This window comes from Monomorium pharaonis, chromosome 6, assembly GCF_013373865.1.
Source record: "Monomorium pharaonis isolate MP-MQ-018 chromosome 6, ASM1337386v2, whole genome shotgun sequence".
NCBI lineage: Eukaryota > Metazoa > Arthropoda > Insecta > Hymenoptera > Formicidae > Monomorium > Monomorium pharaonis.
The window spans coordinates 6,584,509-6,605,704 of NC_050472.1; the positions used below are offsets into that span (position 1 = coordinate 6,584,509).

At 33.3% G+C, this 21,196-nt stretch overlaps 1 protein-coding gene across 2 annotated transcripts in view; it reads right to left on the reverse strand.

The window, feature by feature from the left end:
• The window catches only part of LOC105834989 (box A-binding factor), a 77,988-nt gene that overhangs the window by 54,484 nt on the left and 2,308 nt on the right, over window positions 1-21,196 (reverse strand). For both annotated transcript variants that reach the window (XM_012677893.3, XM_012677892.3), the window contains exon 2: window positions 18,040-20,318. In XM_012677893.3, coding sequence (XP_012533347.2) covers window positions 18,040-18,103 — 64 coding nt within the window. In that variant the 5' untranslated portion in view covers window positions 18,104-20,318. The remainder of the gene's footprint in view (window positions 1-18,039; window positions 20,319-21,196) is intronic.

The following is a 21,196-nucleotide window of genomic DNA, read 5'->3' on the forward strand; positions in this document are numbered from 1 at the left end:
AACCCATAAAATATTGCACGGCAGTTTGTTATAATACCTCGTACGCTTTCCTGCGTCCTTCTCCCTCGATTTACCGTCACCTTCATTCTCCCCCCGCATCAGCGATTCTCATTCCGTTTCTTTGTGACATCGATTTTAATCGCATTAAATTTGAAAAAAAGATCATACTACGTTTTCATTTTTTTTAATTAGCATAACATTTTCTTTAATTAGAATTAACGTAGCTGTTGTATAACAAACATCCTTTCTTCAAAATATGCGCACAATATTACTTTGTGAAATTAAAATAATTCCTAATATCCGAGCAGTTTTCTAAACAGTAATCGATGATTATTTAAAATTTGGAAATTATGGATTTGAGTAATTTATAGATTCGTTACATTTATCGTGATATGCATTAATAATATAGATGTTTCTAATGACTAACATCCTTGCGTGCAACATAAACAGCTCACGTCGCAGAACGATTGCTGTTTTGACAGACTACATGTCTGGCATATGTAGATAACATACGAGTATCGGGGGCGTTTTCGGGGCGGCTTTTTCCTAAGGGACACGATATATAATGTATTTACAACGGACTCTAACAGCTCTAAGAATGTTTCTATATTCTCTGAAATTCGTGAAATGTCTCTCCAAAGACTGTTTACATCAATGTAAATTAACTTTAATTTCGATTTAACCTTTCTATACTTTTCTAATTTTTACTTAGAAAAAAATAAAAAGTAAGTTAAAATCAAGTTCAAATTTAATCTATATTGATACAAACAAACTACAAAAATAAAAATTGAGCAATTATTCGAGTAATTTGCCATTCTAATAAGAGTTAAAAATCACTCCTAGGAGTCTTAATCAATGCTATAAAACTCATATAAATCACTCTAATAATTGCACAAGCCAAATTTTTTAAATCTATGGAATTTAGAGAGTATATGTATTAACAAAACATAATACTAAATATCTTTCTTGACGATTATTTTCATCTACATATACATAACTTTCACTTATATATTTTTTATTGTAACTATTTCATAATTCTTTCTTTAAAATTTACTGTTTTAAATATATAATGTTTAAAATTTAAATTCCATTAGGAATTACTAAAACAAAGGGACTAAAAGTCCTCTTAAGTGATATAGAAAGTTACCTAAAAAGTTTTTTTTTCTAAAATCAATAAATAAAATTGATAAAAAGATAAGTGTTCTTTTATTTTTAAATCTGTGTTAGTAAATTTTATATATAAATATTATTTATATTAAAATATGTAAAATAAAGCATATACTGTGCTCTCAGAAATTTTCAATAGTAAAACTTTAAAGAAACTTAAGAGCAATAAAACGAAAAATAACAAACAAATTTTTTTCATCTCTATAATCGCAGTATAAACTTTGTGTTTCGCAAAACGATGACAACCTACGAAATCTTTAACTTCTGACGGCAATGCAATCCACGTGCTCATTAGCATGGACTGCGAGCAACGTTCACAAAGTGGGCCGACTCGACGATGAGGTACATTTTATGCACGATAAAACCCGCATGGGGCGCATTCGCACTCCCTGGTGCGACTCTACGCGATGTAGCGTTTCCGCTTCTCGGCACACAGTATGGGAAAATAACCGCCTTTTCACCTCTTATCACCAGCCGCGACCCCACGGAGGGCGGACGACACGAGCTGCTCAGCTGTCTACCCCTCGAAGAAAGCCACGTTTGAAGAGGATTCAAGTACAACCCTCACAACCAGGTGCAAGAATAAACCGCCGTCGAGCCGCCCAAGACAGTCGTCTTTTAACAATAGATAAGATAAATGTATGTAAGTTATTTCCAAAAATCTTTACCGATTTTTTCATTCCCCATTCTAAGAATCTTTTTTTTCAATATCACCTCTAACATTGAGTACAAAATTAAGTCTTTTACGTGTATGTAGAATTTTAAATACAAAATTTTATCAATTTAAATTGTAAATTCTCAGACATGACCTCAATTCTCTATATATACATTCTTACGTAGCGTGGTAAGCATTATCATTATATTGAATCGATTGGAACGTTTCGTAAACGTCATTATTGCCAAGAATAGGAAGCCAAGGGAGAAAAGGAATTGTATTACGGAACGAAAGTGTGAGCCTGCATCGTGCCAAGGTGCAGAGAAGGGGTGTTAACAATACAGAAGTTTATCTCCACGTCCTTGGCTAATCTCTGCCACAAGAGATTACCCTATCAACAACGCGAGTTATACTACGCTCTCGTACTACTCGACACGCTGCGATTATCATTCTAACGTAAGGACCATATCACTGCTAAAATGACTAAGAAAGTTCGACATTCTTACGCGGTGTCTACGATCTCTTATCGGCGATCTTTAACGTTTCCGTAGACTTAAGCTCTTGTGTGTAAACCATAAGATGTACATACAAATAATGTGACACACAGTTTCCTGTTAATTGAATTAAATTGTGATAATTTTTAATTTGTAACAAATTATACGATATCGCTACGAAATATATTTTATTATAAAGAATTTAAATTTAATTTTTCAAATTGATTTTTTAAACCAAATTTTTCGTAAGTTTTTTCAAAAATGTTAAAGATTAATAAGTTACATCGTATAACGTATGAAAATACACTGAGAAAAAAGAGTTGTTAATTTGATTAAATTTTTCAACTCGAGATTAAATTTTTATTCGACTATTTAAGTATTTCGGTTAAAAATGTAAATACTTGAATGGAAGTTCAATTAATTAATGTATTTAAGTTAAATGAGTAAATACTGGAACTGAAAAAATTTAATCAAGTTAAAAAATTTAATCAAATTAATTACTTTTCTTCTCATGGTACGAACGTCTTTGATGGAAAATGCAATTGTGATATAATTGATTAAAACATTAGGCAACATCAAGAGAACGTTTCGGGCGACAAGCTCACCTAATTCTCTATACGCATCCTTTTTTCAGTCTTTTTTTCCCCTTCTAATCTGCATACGAGCACGTTTATGCCTATAGAAGACGCATAAATGTCTGCATGCATTTGTAGGAATCATAAATGCGTGGCGATGCGTTACATCGGGGCCGCACTGCGAAGCACTATCGCGCGCTACGACCGCCGAGCGATACCTTATCTGAACTAGTTGCAAGTCGACAGTGGCTCTCAGCTTATTAACTTTCCTTTTTTTTCTCGTGAATTGTACATACAATTATTTTTTTTTGCAATAATAACAGAGAACAATGCAAATCTTCCGTAAAAGTTTTAAGAATTGTTTCTTTTTAAGAAGTCATTTTTTCAATATAGAATTAATTAGAAAAGTGTATTTGAAGTTTAAATACGATATACTTGATACTGCTTTGAAACTTTTTTTATAGGTCAATCAGAACAAATAATTTTGCGACCTTAAAACACGTTTTTGACCGCTTTTTTGTTTTTATTACTTGTTTATCAATGTCATTGGGTTGAATAGTGAAAATGCTGACCTTTCTCTCGCGTCACTATGATGGCTTCCGGGATTGTAAAGGTTAACCAAAAAATGCTTCGAAGCATTTAAAACGTCAAGTGGATCACACTCTTTGTGAATAAAATGTCAAGTGATTCCTTAAATTTGTCAAGGAATATCGAGAAAGAAACGCAGCCTTAGCCATAAAGCATCTCTATAAATGACTTCCTTGACTTTTATTATCGCCTTTTTGAAGAAAATACAATAAATTAGTGCTTTATATTATATTTATAGTTAAAAATATATAATATATAATTATACATTTTCAGAGTAATATACAAAGTAATATACATTACTTTATCGATATTTCTTTCTCTACGTCACACGAGAAAAACAGAAGATTTTTGTTTTGTGTACAAATCCCTGACGGTTTACTTTTAAACTATTAATATGTAAATTATTTTGAATTAAATTAATATGTAAATCAACTTGAATTTTTTACAAAATTTTCTTGTTATAAATTATTCTTTACTGAAAAAATTAAAAAAACAATCATTAAAATTGGTTAACTATTAAACCGTCCAAGAATTTTTGTTCAAAATGAGTACCTTTTCTCCCACTATGCAGTATAAACAAAAGATTTTTGTTTTGTGTAAAAATCCCTTTACTGAGAAAATTAAAAAAACAATCACTAAAATTAGTTAATTGTTAAACTGTTATACAATCGTTGTTATAAATCTTTCAGTATATTCTCTAAAACCGAAATCTTGATGTTAATTTACTGTGCTATAACTGTTATGATCAGTGATATTCACTGTTTTGCACTAACTCTTATTTACACTACGGCAGTGTATTATCACTGAAAGACAATACATATATTACTAATTGATATAAAGTCGTAAGTATAGCATTGAAATCAGACTATTCACTAACTTAAGACATTGATTCCCCTTTATTTTAGAGAATACCTGTTTGTCATATATATATATATATATAGTCGCATGAGAAAAATGCGTTAGTCATCACGGTGACTGGAATGTCGAGACTAGAAGTGATCGGAATGTCTAAACTAAAAAGTGATCCACAAAGCTTCTGTAAAGAAAAGGGTAGAGGGATTGATTGCAAGACGTTTACTTATGGGCGCATACGCGATCCGCAGATAAACAAAGAGGATCAGTATGGAGAATCGAGTATCGGGTGTCGGAACCCGAAGATTCTTATCTGAACAATAATATCCATATAATCTGTCATCCATACGTCTTATTAGGTTCGTTTTTTTTTCTCTTCTAAAATGCATCCTGCAAATCGATTGGCTCTGTGAAATTTTTCGTCAGGCCAACAAAAAGAAATGATAGCCGGGACTAATGGGTGCGGCGCCATAACGAGGCACTTGTCTCGTGTAAAATAGTTGAAAAGACGTAAAAATGGTAACATTAATTTAAAATTAAAAAATGACCTATATTAAGCAATTGAAATCTCTTCTGACATTTTGAATTTCAAACACATACAAACCTTTCTTTCTCTTCTTATATTTTACTGTGAATTACTATGTTTTGTTCATTTGCAATATACATTATATATACGATTATATATTTTCCTGTTAATCTAATAATATGTTAAATACCACTAAAATTATATTTTTTATTACACTTTATATGCCGCGTTAAAGAAATATATTTTATTACTAAAAGCATATCGTTTCCTTTTATCTTCAACGGGAAAATATTATTCTTTTAATAATTGAATATTATTCTTTTATAATAAAGTAAATATTATATTTTTTGCACTCAAAAAAATGTTGCAACTTCAATAAAAATTATATGTGTGTAAAAATTAATTAGTAAATACTGTGATATGTATTATATATTGTACTTAATCAGCCTAATTGACAGAAGCGAAATTTTATACATGACAGCCAAAATTCTAGCAGATACAAAAATTAGCGATACATTTTGGTTGTAACATCAAAAAATCTGTCTATATCAGCAAAAAATTTTTTTGGGTGTGGTAAAGATGCATATGTAGAAAGCCATCTACAATGACTCTGACCTTGAAATATGTTGCCAAGATCATCCTTTGAATGGCCTTCAAAAAGTTTTAGTCGGCGCTCGTAATTCATTAAAAAATTGTAAGAAAAATTTCATAAATATGTACATTTTCAAAAAAGAATTTATGTAAATAATAGTAACAAAAAAAAGATTTTGTTTTGCGTAAACTAGTACAAATATTGATCCGTTCCTCTGCACCCCAAAATTTTTTGTTAACTTAACCCAATCCAATTTTTGTCGCAATTTGGCCACAATTTCAAATGCGGGTTTACGATTTCATTGAAATCATTAGAGATCAATCTATTATCCAAATTATTTAAATTAAAAGAAAAAGATTATCAATTTGTACTCTTCTGTTGAAATTCGATCAAAAAGCCGAAATCTTCGACTAAAATTTAAAAAGATAGCTACACTAGTTAATCAGTTTTCCTTAGGGTTTTTTTCATCTGTTAAAGAATAGACGGTGACTCATTTGAAAGGCCGAAATCTGGCGAGTCTCTGAAAATCGAAGCTGACAACGATAACGATAATTCGTTCTTATCCATAACTCATCTTATTCTCTTTTATCTTGTATGCATTCTAAAACCGACTTGCTGCGTGATATTTTTCGCCAGGTCAATAAAAAAATATTGTTATTTTGATTGCGATAATGATAGAACATCCAAAAAATATTGTTTTGCATTTTCTGATTAAAGATTTTTCAATAAAGCTGAAAATGTTCCCTATTAATGGAGATTTATATACATTAGTTTTTTTCATTAATAACTATACATCTAAAAAATGAGGCATCTTTTGTAGAAATATATGCGCAAAAATACGAATTTTTTCGAAGTTAATTGATAAGAATGTTTCTTACTCGCGATTTACTCGACAGTCAACATAAGCAAAATAAAGATGACTGAGAAAAGCCTTAACCCATTTGCATTCATAACATCAATATCAATCAGTTTATATTCATCCACAATCTATATGATTACAAGAAAACGTTGATTAAAAGCAACTACTAGAGTTATCTATTTACAAAATAATTGACTTTAGTCTTTAATTCAAATCGAATATAATTAATGCCTTTTTTGACGAAAAGATGTTAAATTAAACAAAGAACTCGGGCAGTAAACTGATCTTATATTTGACATCTATTTTGTATTGCACGGTTTGACGTTAAAACGCGATAAAAGTGACCTCAGGTTGGTCTACCTGAGATTCTTATGGCCTGTCATACACTGAGAAAAAAATGTCGAAGTATTAAGAACCAAATATTTCTTGCGACGTTTTCTTCATTTCATATTTATTTTTATTAAAAAAAATTATTTGTGAAAACAAAATACATATTTCTACGAAATACATTCTTTATTTCGTTCTTCTTATTAACTGGTTTCTTAAGATTTTTGAAGTAAAATATACATTATTTCCCATAAAAAAGTTTCAAATATTTTTTTCTAATAAATAATTTATTTAAATAGTACAAAATCAAATTTTATTTCTATCAAATAAATCATTAATTTTTTGTACGCACATTGGATGTTATGTCTTTAAATAAAATATATTTTATTATTACGAATTATATTTCAGAAGTATATTTTGCAAAATATCTCATAGAAATGTATATTTCACTTTCACTAATATATTTTTTTACAAATAAATATTGAAGGAAACGTCACAAGAAATATTTGACTCTATACTTTGACATTTCTTTTTCAGTGACCCCTCAGGCAATATTTTTTAATAGACGACCTCCTCGGTTTGAGAGGTTCAATCATAGATACCACAAAAGGTTCTTTTTTTCACAAGAATAAAGAAAATGTACATCAACGTTTGAGAATCGATAACATTTTTTGGGGGGGGGACTTCCCCGGTGATTTCCACGCGCACTGCTGTGTTCGTGGCTCGAGGATGCACGCACCGCACGCGGAATTGGTAAAGTATAGTCCCGATCGCGGGTGTGCTCATAACGCGCGCGGCTCAAACCAGGTTTTGTCAGGCACCGGTATATCACGAGATAAGTCCTATCGCTCGCGGGCTGGTACACCGGGGCCCGATAGAGAGCCACCCACCATTTCGCGCGGCACGCCGGCCAAGATAAAACCCAGTGCACAAGCCAAGATATCGTCGGCGTTTAGTCGTTCTCTGTGTGTGCATTATCACGCACTCGGCATTTCGTGAAATCAGTCACCGCGAGAGTCGCAGACGAGTACAGTACGCCGAGTACACTGGACCGCCTCTAATAGAAGTGCTTTCCTCTCTCGCTTATTAGTAATCCTCCTCTACGCGTTCGCGTTACGCGTCGAAGAATTCGGAGACCGGTACGGCCGCGGAAGTCCGTCCGCGCGGAGGCTGACTTCCGGTCGGGGGACGCCGAGGACGCGATCTCGAGGTGGGAGGAAGTGCACGGGGAGACGCATAATGGCACGTATACGATGCCCGGAGCGATTGCGAAAGCGAGAAACGTGTCTCTGAATTGTGCCACCGATTTGCTTCCCGGTGAAATTGCCGAGTCTGTGAAACCGCGATTACACGTGTGGATTTCTTTTCTGTTGAGATTATGGTGCACGAACGAAACCGCGAAAAGTTTTCTTCTCCCCCTTTTGTCTCTTCCCGCCTGATGAATTAATCAAAACGACGTCACTCCTTATTTAATAAAAATGTCGGAAATGCAATCCCTCGGTGTCACCGATGAAAATACGAGATACGGTGTGTCGTTTTATTAATGTCGCTAATGTTACTGCTATCAGTCAGATATTAAGCGGGAAAAATGCGATGTTGCAACGGAAACGAATCGACGGAAGTCACGCCGCGTTGAAGGAAGTGGTTCGCTAAGCAAAACATATCGGTCGAAATATATTTTCGCTAAAGATCAAGCGGACACGGTTACGTTTCTTTCTTGAACTATCGTCTCGGTCTGTATTGCGAAACAGCCAGCTTATCGTCATTCATATTAGCAATTAAAGTAACAATATTTTGCTGTCGCACAGAAGGAATAAATAACGCGCGGTAAAATGAGGTTTTTTTTCATCCACCTGCCACGCGATGAACAAATTTAAATAGAATTAATTAAAAATAATTTTTTTTAATTTCGAAATTTGGAAAAAATATATATATAAAGCAATTACATTGTCATTTTTGCTTCGCAAAACGACATTAGTTATTTTTGTAGCAATTCAGTTAGAATCCACATTTACAAGTTTCATCTTTTTTACAGCGTTTTTGCATGTATTTGTCGATTTGCAACTCTAAATGCTTATGAAATGTTATATTACTAAGCATCGATTATAGACGGGCAAGTCGTTAAATATAGCTATGTGATAACCTTGGGTGGGAAAGGCTGCATATTTTGCATCTAGATTTTTCATAAATTATTTATATTATATATGCTATATACCAAGGAGTTAAATGTCGCAAAACAGAACGGGATACAATGAAATGTTTTAAGTGAAAATTTGAAATATAGTAAAATAATATTTTGAAATAATCGCATGACAATAGTGTTCCACGGAACTTTCCGGCGGCACTCAGTATGCCGGCTTGCACGCAGCTCGCGGTCGCTGTATCGTTAAATGCGACGGCCCAAGACGTTTTGTACTTGCACGAACTCCTGCACGCGGTGCCGTTTCAGGAAACTCGAAAACAATGCCTACCGTCGGCCCTAAATGACGTAACAGTGCCGACTACCTGCGGTGCGAAACAATCTCGTCGTGACACAAGCCTTTCGGTATTCTTTCTCTCTCTTTCTCTCCCTCCTCCCCTCCACCCCTTCATAACATTCTCGTATTTTCAATTTAACTATGAATTGTTATATATATTAATTCACATTTCGATTAACAGTTTTCTGAATGTCAGAGTTGAAATTCTGAAATTCTAAAATTCGTCTTTTATTTACTTCAAATTTGTATTTATAATAAGTGAACTTTATAATTAAACATGATTATTAAATCTTGTTAAATTAGTTTTCCTATTTGTGAATCATTTTTATTTTCCCTCCTCCCCTCCTTCCTCAGGAATAAACTCTTCAAATCTTAATATAATTCTTAATATAATCAAAATTAAAAATAATTATATTTAAAAAATTGCTATATTACTTAGAAAAATCAAAACCATTGAAATTAATTCTTCTTTTTACGAATTACACGTATTTCTATATTGCGTATGATTATTATTTTGTATTATACTTCATTTATAAATTGTGTTTAGCTAAAAAAAAATATTAAAATGGAGAATAAAAAAAAGCTTGTGTGAATTACTTCTTAGTATTCGTCGCCGATAGCTCAACCGTATTAACTTACGTAACGAGCAACGTCGAATTTCCATATGGTAAATCGATTCCTTGAACTAAATGACGTGACTCCGACGTAGCTGTCAAAATATTAATTAACTCTTTACAAAATATCAATTTTCTCTATATCAATTCTTTCCATGAAATTATAATTTTAATCTAATGGCACGGTTTCATTTTTCTAAACTTCAAAATATGCAAATTTTTTTTTATCCAGAGAGAATTATTAAATAAAATAAACGCCTTATCTTTATACCTTAAACTTACTTTGTACTTGGACACTTGTCCACGTGTTACATTTAAACATGTTAAATTTTGAAGATTTCTGTTTAAAATATCTTTTAAGACTACTTACTGTCCAGAGTGCATTTAAAAATTACATAACCACACAAAAATTCTCTGCAGTATCTTCTGAACTAATACAGGATTAACTTCCCTTTAATGCTTTTTCTCAGAAAATTCATGTGATTATGCATGGGTATTGTCTGAACGTTGACTCTATTTCTGAGATTTTTCTTACTGAAAAACAATTTCACAGTCTTAAGTAAAGTAGATTTATCTTTCTTCGTTTTCGAATTATGACGGACAGACAACTACCAGTTACTACCTGTAGTTTGACAAGTGCAATAGTGCATCGTAGAAAGATAACAAAACAAGCATAATTTACAATAAGGGATAGAATAGGGTTAAAAGAATGTGGCATTCATAATAAATGAGATTACTTTAACAAAGAGGTACGCATGGCATAGTCGATGTATTATAATTTTTTTAATAATATGTAATCATACTTTCAAACATAATATGATATTAGTGATATTTAATACTTAAATTTTAAAGAATTAATAAATAACCAATTGCACATTTCCAGTTACACAGCAAAAAAATTAATATAAATATACATAAACATTACATAAAATTAGTAATTGATTTGAATAAAAAAATATTTTTGTCCAACATTAAAAAATTATCACAATTACTTGAAATAATTTAATAATCGTAAAATAATAGTAAAATTAAATTTCCAAAAATTTGACTTAAATAACCATCAATATAATTCTAAATTGTAATATAACTTGTAATATATTTATAACAAATAGCATACAAACAACTTGCAAAATGCTTACTAATTAATGAATTGAGATAGAAATAAAGGCGAGAGTTTAATAAGCAAATTTAAATGAAGACAGAGCTAACTATAATGGAAAGAACTTGATCCTCATAATGAGACATACGCCTTCTACCGTAGCGGCCATTTTGGAGCATCCGCGGCTATTCTCCACCTCATAAACTCATCTTCCCTATTATCTTCCAACGGCCTCAATGTTCACAGTAATATTAATTACCACAATACTTTAAAATAAATAATGTTTCCGAATCATGTCCCAATAAAATACTGCACAATCAAATTAACATTTATAATTGTAATTTAATGTGAATTAATTTACAAAATTCCAAGTTTTATTTAGTTTTACTATAATGATAATAATTATTATTAAGATTTTATATATATTTTTGAAATTTATGGATAAAATTTAGTTTAATTAATACGTCAAAATGTGATTGATTAAATCGGTATCATTATTGAACAATACCGACTATGACAACATGAAAATGAGAATCTTTATTACTGCGTAGAGACCAGAAAAAGCATGAAATTCGGATAGATGACATGATTATTGTGATGTACTATGACCGTGACGTAAGACTGTCTTGGTTGTAAAACATCCGATAACGTAAATGGACTTGGAACTTTCACAGTTTGTAGAGCAGTTTACAGAAAGCATGAATTATAAATCTCTACAGCTTATATTAAGTTACTTCATTCCATTTTAACAAAAAAAAAAAATCTCTTAATTATTTTTAGCAACATTCTCTAAAATCTCTAAATCATCACTTACGAGTACTATACAAATATATTAATGCATAAGTATACCACGCTCAAAAGTATTTACCTACTTTGCGTATTTATATTTCTTTGTTCTTATACTTTTTGTATTTCTTTTCCGCGGTAATTCCCATCATTTGATTGAAAAAGATAAAATAACCAATTGTTTTTTAGTGGTAGTGTATATATAATAAAATATTAAAATCTTGTTACTGTTGAAATTATAAACAATCATACGCAAATTAGTTAATTAATTGTTAATATCGTGTATACAAATGTAATATTGTATACATATACATATGTATATCTGCAGAAAGGCAAAATAGCAGATCGATTATCAGTGAATCACATTTTGCGGCTAAGCACAATCGGACAATTATTATTAGATTAATTTTTATTTACACGAATATTCTAACAACATAACACCACGATAACTCGTTTGACTCGCTCAATAATTATGATAGAAACGCATATCAGTTATTCGGTAATTACGAGAGATATGTTACGTTATCCGTTCAGTAACATATGATATACGTGTAAAATTGCAAGCGTTACCAGACCGGAGGAGGCGATAAAATGTACGCGATGATAAGGACCAATAACACACTAGTGCATATACTTCTCATCCGGGTTAATGATGTTGTCTAACGAGAGAGGAATTTTAATGTTGATAAAAAATTATTATCGCAGCGCAAGACTAGCTGTTTATCCCAAAAGTAACCGAATCAGTAATTTAACTTATCTGAAGATTAAAAATGCGCTTATTCTGTAATTACTATTTGTATTAATAATTGTTTTTCTTCCTGGAGTTTGATAAAGTACGAGAAAATTTGCAAAATTTTATCATACTTGATTATTAATAATAAATATACAAGGTAAGGAAAAAGTATGGAAAGTCTCAATATTAACATATCCCAAAAGGAAAATATATCGTTTATGTTCATGGTTCTAAAAAAAGTTATCAGATAAATCTTGAGTCTAAAATTTGACCAGACCCTCTAATAACAGAAAGCTAAAAATAGCTATTAGGAAAATTCCTAAAATTTTCACACTGTTTTCACTAAAAATGTTTCCGAGATATATACATTCTGGTACACGAGATGTATACGATATATTTTTATATATCTCTCATATATCTACACAAAAAAAGTAATATAGCCAATAACATATGCAATTACGGGCTGCCAACTACATAAAACACTTAATACAATAATATTTACTGTTAATGCAAGTACAATGTTGATACTGCAACAGCATATATTATTGTATTGTATATGTAGTTGGCAGCCCGCAACTACATATCTTATTGGATATATTACTTTTTTTTCAGTTTATATGTATGCTAGATTTTCACCGACTATATGTACAAATACCTTGACCTGTCAATATCTCGAGATATCTCTACATCTTTTTCTTTCCAATATAAAAACATGTGTGTACACTTACACTGAGAAAAAAATGTCGTTAATTTCATTAAATTATCCAACTGAATTAAATTTTGTCCATTCAAGTATTTATATATTTCAATTAACTATATAAATACTTGAATTGAAATTTGTGCATTTAAGTTAATCCTCAAACTAACAAAATTTTAATTTAGTTGAAAATGTTTGTCAAATTAACAATATTTTTTTCTCAGTGTATATATCATAAACTTGTGTAAAATTGTAATTTCTTTAATACGTTGAAAATATTTAATGGTCGTAAATGTAAAGCAAGAGACATTACGCAGAAATTTCGTTGATGATATTCCGCGTAGTCGCTGTTTAATTTAGTATACGCGGATGTGGTCTGCGCTATATCCGCCCATACAATATTAGTTCAATCCTTCTTCTCCTCCTATATTAAATACATAATTTTTAAGTCTTTATTATCGACACCAATCGCAGTAAAGATTTTGTGTAACTTTTTTTTTTTAAATCTAGCCAAACTCAAATATACAAATTGATCTGTGTCGCGCATGCTGAGATCAAGAGGATAAATGTCACGCGACGCAAAGAAGATCATAAATTCCATCCAGGATTGAGGCGTGAATAGCGGTTATGACGAAGAATGTTCTGTGGTCGGCTATCGAGCAATGTTAATTATAATCCGACACAAAGTTACAATTTGAATATACGGCTTGAATCGCGTAACTCGATCAGCCCGTTATTCCTTTTACCATTGATTCAACAAAATAACTCAGTTTCAGATAATTTGGTCCAGAATATTATACAAAACTAATTATAGCACGTCTCTTGTGAATTTATTCTTATCGAAATTTTGAACGTTATCTTCAACTGCAACTTTTTTGAGTAAAGATGACGAGAAAAACTGAATTATATGGTTTACTTTCTATATATGTCAATTCAGCGAACGAAAGCAACGCGGCGGGAGGATGACGGCAACGACTACTATTGATACGACGATGGCGATGATTTAATGTACATCGGTTTACGTGAACCATGACTTTTGTGCGGCACCGTGACCTCGCCACGTTGAACCCGACGTAGGCACAAGTACCCGACTGTACGGTGAATCCAGGCCTTCGACGAAGGCAACTCGATAGACAACGAGAACGATTGGGACCGTCTTTGAATATTTTTCCGATGTCTATTTATATATACAATTCCTCGAAAAATTCCATCCCTCTTTAAGTTCGAACTCGAACCATAGTTTTAAATAAGCATTGGGGTCAGTCGTGCAATTATCGGCCATTGTAATTATTTGCCATTGAAGTTTAAGCGCTTCCAATTACAGAGCAATTTTTGCGCTTCATTTTTAATACTAAATATGACCGTATATTTCCTTCTTTACTTAACCGGCAGAAAAACGCGACGTCTCGTTCGCGTAATTTTAACACAAAAATTAATATCAAGTTGTCAAATGTTCAATTATCAAAAACAAATAAATGTGTATTATTCATATTTAAAAAAATTAAAATTTACGAAAAAAAAATTAAGGTTTTCACACAAAAAACAAAATGCTTCTTTTGAAACTTTTATCCGATCGAAACTGTAAAAACATCTCGCATGGAAACGACTTGACATTTTGCACTTTCGACGTATTTACGCAAAGACAGTTACGAAATAAACGTACGAAATCGCCTGACTCGACGCGATAAGATCTTTCGAACTTCACCTTCTTCATATAAAATATTATTTTTGTTATCTCTTCTCTCTTTCTCTTAGCATTCGTTTGCAGGAACCAATGGCGTATTAACTCAACGATACAAAAATTTGTTTGAGCATTTATTGAATTTTTGGCAAGAGTGTAAAGTTTAGTATACGTGATGCAATATTTAAACATAATCAACAGAAATATTATATCTTATTGTGATTATTATCAATAATAAAAAAGGTTTCTTCTTGTCAACACAACTGGCTAAAGTCCTTTATTAAAAATTTCAAAAATATAAAATTTTAAAAATGTAAAAGTTTAAAAAATTACCACGTTTTGACAAAAAAGCGGAATGCTCTCTTTGTTACTTGAAAAGAATCCAAAAATAAGGTCGAAACGTTGTAAATTCTTGAATTAATAAAGGATTTTAGTTTAATTGTGTTGACGAAAATAAACATCATCATTTTATTATCGACATAGGGTATGAAAACGAGAGTTGCAAATTGACAAAATATGGATATTGATGAATAAAGAAGAAATCGTCAACGTTCCGATAGTTTTGTTAGCGAATAGAGGGCCGAACGAATGGGCCATAGTTTGTCTTACTATATTGTGGTATTAAAAGCAAACGGTCCATTTGTATAGACGCACGTGTGACTCATAGAATCCCGACACGGTACCGCGATCAACGCATAATAATCTCTCGTTCATTAATATTCCAAGCAGTCCATGCAAACATATGCTTATAATCAAGAATTACGAAATTTATGAAAGTATCATTGCCCTCCCCCCCAATAAATATAAGGAAATGTATCATGAGAAGTTAGAGCCAGTTAAAGCGAATGTACTTAGGAAATTATGAACGAAGAAGGAGAAAAAAGTAAAAGAAAAGAATAGGTCATGAAATAGAATCCGGGATGTAGTTGTATTTGTATGTGTTGTGACTTCCAATGTATAAGTAATAAATGTTAACTATAAAAATGTAAAAATGTTAAATGTTAAATTATTGCGGCTAAAAAGTTAAATATATATTAAGAAAATGGCAATAGTAAATAAATCCGAAAATACTGTGAATTAGGGATAAGCGATAGTGAAAAAGAATTTAGACGCCTAGGCAAGTTAAACCAAGTAAATTGATATGGTGTGGATGGATATGTAGATAAGGTAATATTGTAAACCAAATCTCTTCTTAGCATTGTATATGATAAAATAATAAATTCTAATCATTGCCACCCAATAATAAACCAAGCAAGCCAATTATGAAGATTTTAAAACGCGTACTTTGTCATATGTCCTCAATATCAAATCTACAAGTGATTGTTAGAAAATGCTTTCGTTATTTTTTACATATCGAAAAAGGGAAGTCAATTATCTGTTCTTCTTATGTTGCGGTATTTATTTCTTTTGAGTGTAAAAGAAAGTAAAAAGAAAACATTGCGACAGGTACATTGCGAACGTGAAATTCCTCTGAATCAAAGGGCACTCGAAAGTGACGGCTCGTCTTCAAACATCATGAAATGACACGCGCCGGAGTGACTCAGGAGACATGTGACGCAGCGAGCAAGTGTTTAAATAGAAATAATGGCGACCCTGACGATCGAGCCGATAAAATTCAACCATTCGAGGGAATGGTCAAAGTGACCGTTACAGGTACTAACAATGCGCCTGTCTTTTAAATATAAAATGGACTAATAGACTCCTTATGATATCGTCAGCCGAAATATCAGGCATGATGTTACAAAATTTTCTATTTTTTTTTTTGCGCAAGCGAGCTCGTCAAGAAAGAAAACAATGTTTTTGGAGCACTGTATTAAAATAAAATATGTAGATGAATGCAAACTGTATTTTATCATATGTAAGAATTATGCATAAATATTTATGCAACGTTACCGGTACGTAGCAACTTGCAGAGTTTAGTGAAGAGGCGCACATTCCGACATATTTTTTACATGACATTCGAAATAATTGAGGGATTACGTTTCACAATTGGCAGCATCAACCTGAATCAAGCTGTGGTTTGTTATCTTTATTAATAATGGCTATGCGGTATTGATATAATCGATAGTCGGATCATTACGTGACATAATTGTCCACCACAAACCGCAAATAAATATAGTTGATCATAAACGGTCATCACGTCCGCACAGGACGATGACAAAAAATGCTTAACAATCATTATGACTCTAATTATTAAAAAATGCGGTTGCATTATCATAATAAATTCCATATAAAAATTTTGAGTCTACAAAACCGATTTTAATTTGTCAAAAAATGTAATAAAATATCTCTCAAAGTTTTTCCTTTAGTTCTTAAAAAAACAATTTGGCAAGAAAACGTGTTTTCTTTATTTAAAAAGCTTGTAATTTTTTCGACAAAGTCAACCTAATAAATGCATACCTTATATTTAATAAAGCTAATCTGATAATTAAATGTAAACTTAATATTATTAAAATATAAATTTAAAGATAAATTAAAGAATAAATGTAAATATAAAAAATTAATTATGACGGTTTTCGAGGAATATACAATAGCTAAAGAGAAAACACGTACAACATTGTTTTGGTATTTTTTAAGCAAAGCAATTAAACAACTATGCGACGAGCGTTTTTTTAATCCAGATTCCTATTACCAGGATTAAGAACGAAATCTTTACATTACTCTGAACTAACGTCCACATCAAACTGCAACCAAAAACGTGTAATTCAGAATAAAAAAAATGTAAAGGAACATGACTTTTAAACAATTTTTGTTATATTTAAATAGTTCGAGCGACTGTAAAAAACGCTTTTGTTCAGCACAAAAGTTTTCATTTTAGGTATGTAAAATCATAATATCAAGGAGACAATCATTGTATACATATTTCTAAGTGATTTTAAAATAACAATCGCGGAATTGCGTGTCGCGAGTTTCCTTCATCAGCGTAACGCCGTATACGATATCGGAAGGACACTCGCGGGACGGATGCAACGGAGCCGAATGCAACTGGTGGCTGTATCAAGCCACCAGTAGTATGCATATACCGGCGAGCGTTATCGCAAAACTAGGGGCAGCGTTATCACTCTGATATCCAACATATATACATCCTTCACGACCGGCCCCTGGCCTCCAGTGACTCGCGGACCACCGGCTCAGTTGAGCTGGCTTAGTGACACACCGTGTATACTTTATGCACTCTCAAAGCAACGTTCGGAGGCGCTTGCCTTGCCTTCGAGATCGATCGAAAAAGAGCTCAAGGAAAACCCACCCTCGGAAAACGCTCTCTCGCCGATAAGAAGGCGCGCGGGGCTCGCGAAAAGTGCAAGTGGAGTACTCACCGTACTCTCGATGCCGATACTTGGCCACGGGTTTGCCGCCGTCGTCGTCGCTCCTCCTCTTCATCTCGCGACCGCTCGTCCGTCGTCCTCCCGACGATCAAAACTTGGTGCTAATCCCTCCGTACGTCCGTTCGCTCGGTCGATCTCTCGCTTCTCGCTTTGACAGCTGCCTTGCGATCTGGAATTCGCACTGTAAGAGAGAGACCTGGGCACCGTTTTTTTTTTTTACTCGGCGAGGGTTGATGATGACCGCGGCTACGACATTCTCACCTCACGAAGGATCACGTGCCGTTCCTTTCGATTTCCGCGCACGCGGGAAGAATCGGGGAAGAGCGATTAGAGGATGCTGTGCGTGCACCGCGATCGGCGGCGACCAGACGAAAATCAAGATCCGGACTTTTGCTGGCTGTACGAGAACTCGCGCCACTGCTCTATGAACGGGAGCGAGGCTCGTGTATATTATGTACATAGAGCAAACGGAGCAAGAGGAGGAAGAGAGACGGTGCGAGAGGTAGAGGAACGGAGCTGGAAAAGACGGAGCTACAAAACAAAAAGGGAAAAGAGAAAGGAGAGCGAACGAGGGAGACGGAAAATGAGCGAGCAATTGCGGCTGGCCTCCGCGGATGGCCGAGGCGATGCGAGTTTGCTAGCGAGTTACCCGAGTAAACGAAGGCGAGACGAAGATACCGCGAGAACGAGCGCGCAGACCAGGAAAGACGAAGAGGGGGAGTGAATAGGTCGAAGAGTAGGACGGGAACGAGTTGCAAGAGAGAAACAGAGAGAGAGAGAGAAAGAGAGAAGAAAAAGAAGTAATAGAGTAAAATAGAACGGGGAGAGAGAGAGAAAGAGAGATAGATAAAGAGAGAGAGAGGGGCAGAAAAAAAGAGAGAGAACGACCAATTCGAGCTGTGATCGCGAGCGGAGTGGCAGCTAAAGAGGGGGAGAGTCGGTGCCTTGTGTCGCGGAGTGCCGCGGTGGTAGGAGCAGCGCGAATCATGCCAGGGAAAAGTATGGGAGTAGTAAAATCGCTACGCGGCGCGGCACGGTGGTTATTATCGCGCGCGAGTTCTATGCCCATCTACCCGCGGCGTTTTCCTTATCAGTGCGAGGGGGGGACAGGGGGCCGGCTAGTGACCACCTCCTTACCCCTTCTACTTTTCCAGACGCGCCGAGGCCGGGCTTTCGTGTGTTTCTCTGCTGTACACATTATACCCGTTTGTGACCCGTTGGAATTTATACGCGCGGGAATGCAATTTTTCACTGCGCTCCTATTAGAACGCTCCATCGCGCTTCTCATGAGGGAATGATCTTCGATCGGCTGTGATCGGTTCGATCAGCCCGTCAGTCAATCGTCGCGCTATTCGTGCCCGAATGTTTCCTGTTGGGACACGACAAATTTTGAAGCACGGACAACTCGAAACCTAAAATCCAAATAGTATTTTGTACAAAATATGTCTTTCTATGACAAAAAAAATTATTATTACGGTTTGAGGATATTAAAATATATTACACTGTATATGTTATTAAAAAATCTTAAAGGTATATTGCCCATTGTGCGTTGAAACAACTCGGAAGTCTTGATCTTATTCCAACCCTTTATAGGGTTTTGGACTTCCGACGTATTCTAAATAATGAAACAAAATTGAAAGAGAATATATTATACACGTAGAGCGGAGGCCTGCGGTACATAAAGGGAGGGAAGAGTGTTTACAGGGTCGGCGAAGCCGAAGCGTAAGCAAACGGCTTGGCGACTGTTTCGAGAGTGCCAGGTTACAGATACTCGGCTGTCAAGGACAAGCCTGTCCATTCATTTGCCCGTTCTTATAATCGATCGTTCGTTCATTCATTCATCCGCCAATTGATTATTATTGGTCTATATGGTATTTGTGTATACGCAGGTATTTCGTCGAGGTATTTTTGACGCTCTACCTCGAATAGCGAATTTTCCACCGAATGCAGCAAACGTGCACCTAAATTAAATGGTCATGCAACAAGTTTTAAAATTTACTCCTGACTATGTGTAAATATAGTATAATAATCATTAAAATTTTATCCGGCTCATAATATTGTGGTACTATATTACTAAATGAGAACATTCGTTAATTTTTATTCTGTCGATTAGAAGCGCAAAATTGTTATAATTATTGTTGTAATTGATACATCATAAGATTTCGGACATTAATAATGATAAGAACAATTGATTGCGTAATAAAATATAAATAAATGGATTTCACTCACCGGTTGTTGTGCACTAGCTAAATATACGCTTACAGCTTTATCTGGAAATAAAAAAATGTTACAATTATTATTATCTCTGTTATACATATGTCTTATTTTAATTATCTCAATTATATATACTATTTAATCATGTTTAGTTTTGATAAAACATAACCGAGTATAAAATAAATTTTATAAATAATTTAATTAAATATTTTCAAGATTTACATTTCTCTCCAAAAAATTGTAAAATATAGGTTGAAAAACAAACGTTACATAGATGTTACTCAATAAATTTATAGTTTTAAAGATTCAGAAAAAACCGGTTTTTCCCTTTTTTCTGCTAATTTTTCAGTTTCTTTCCTAAAAGTAGAAATAAATTAGTGTAGAAAAATTGATATATGTTCGTAAAATCCTCCACATTCTTCTGTCATTCTAAATAACTAGGGAATGGTCCACACATATAAAAAGTCAGACTAAGGTTAATCTATCATAAAGTTTTTGTTCTTCAAGTATTTTTAATTTAAGATAATGTTAACATCGATAAAAAACAAATCATACGGTAATAAAAATATGAAGAAATAGTATATTTTTCAAATAAAATAAAATGTATGTCTTCTTTTAATTAATTATAAACTTTACATATACATATTAAACAAAAAGGTTTGCACATTTTGTAATTTAGGCAAAAAGCTTACACATTACATGTTTTAAGTAGGAGTCACATAAAGCCTTTTTAATGAGTAAAAAGAATTATTTCAAACAATTAATTAAAAAGTTTTTAAAAACTCAACCTATATATACAATAATTTGTAACATAACGTCAGTGCAATACAGATAACAGTTAGATAAAATCTATTTTGCTTTGTATGTATTTACATACATCCAGAATTTCTTACCTAATCTGTTATCTGTATTGCACTGACGTTATACATATTAC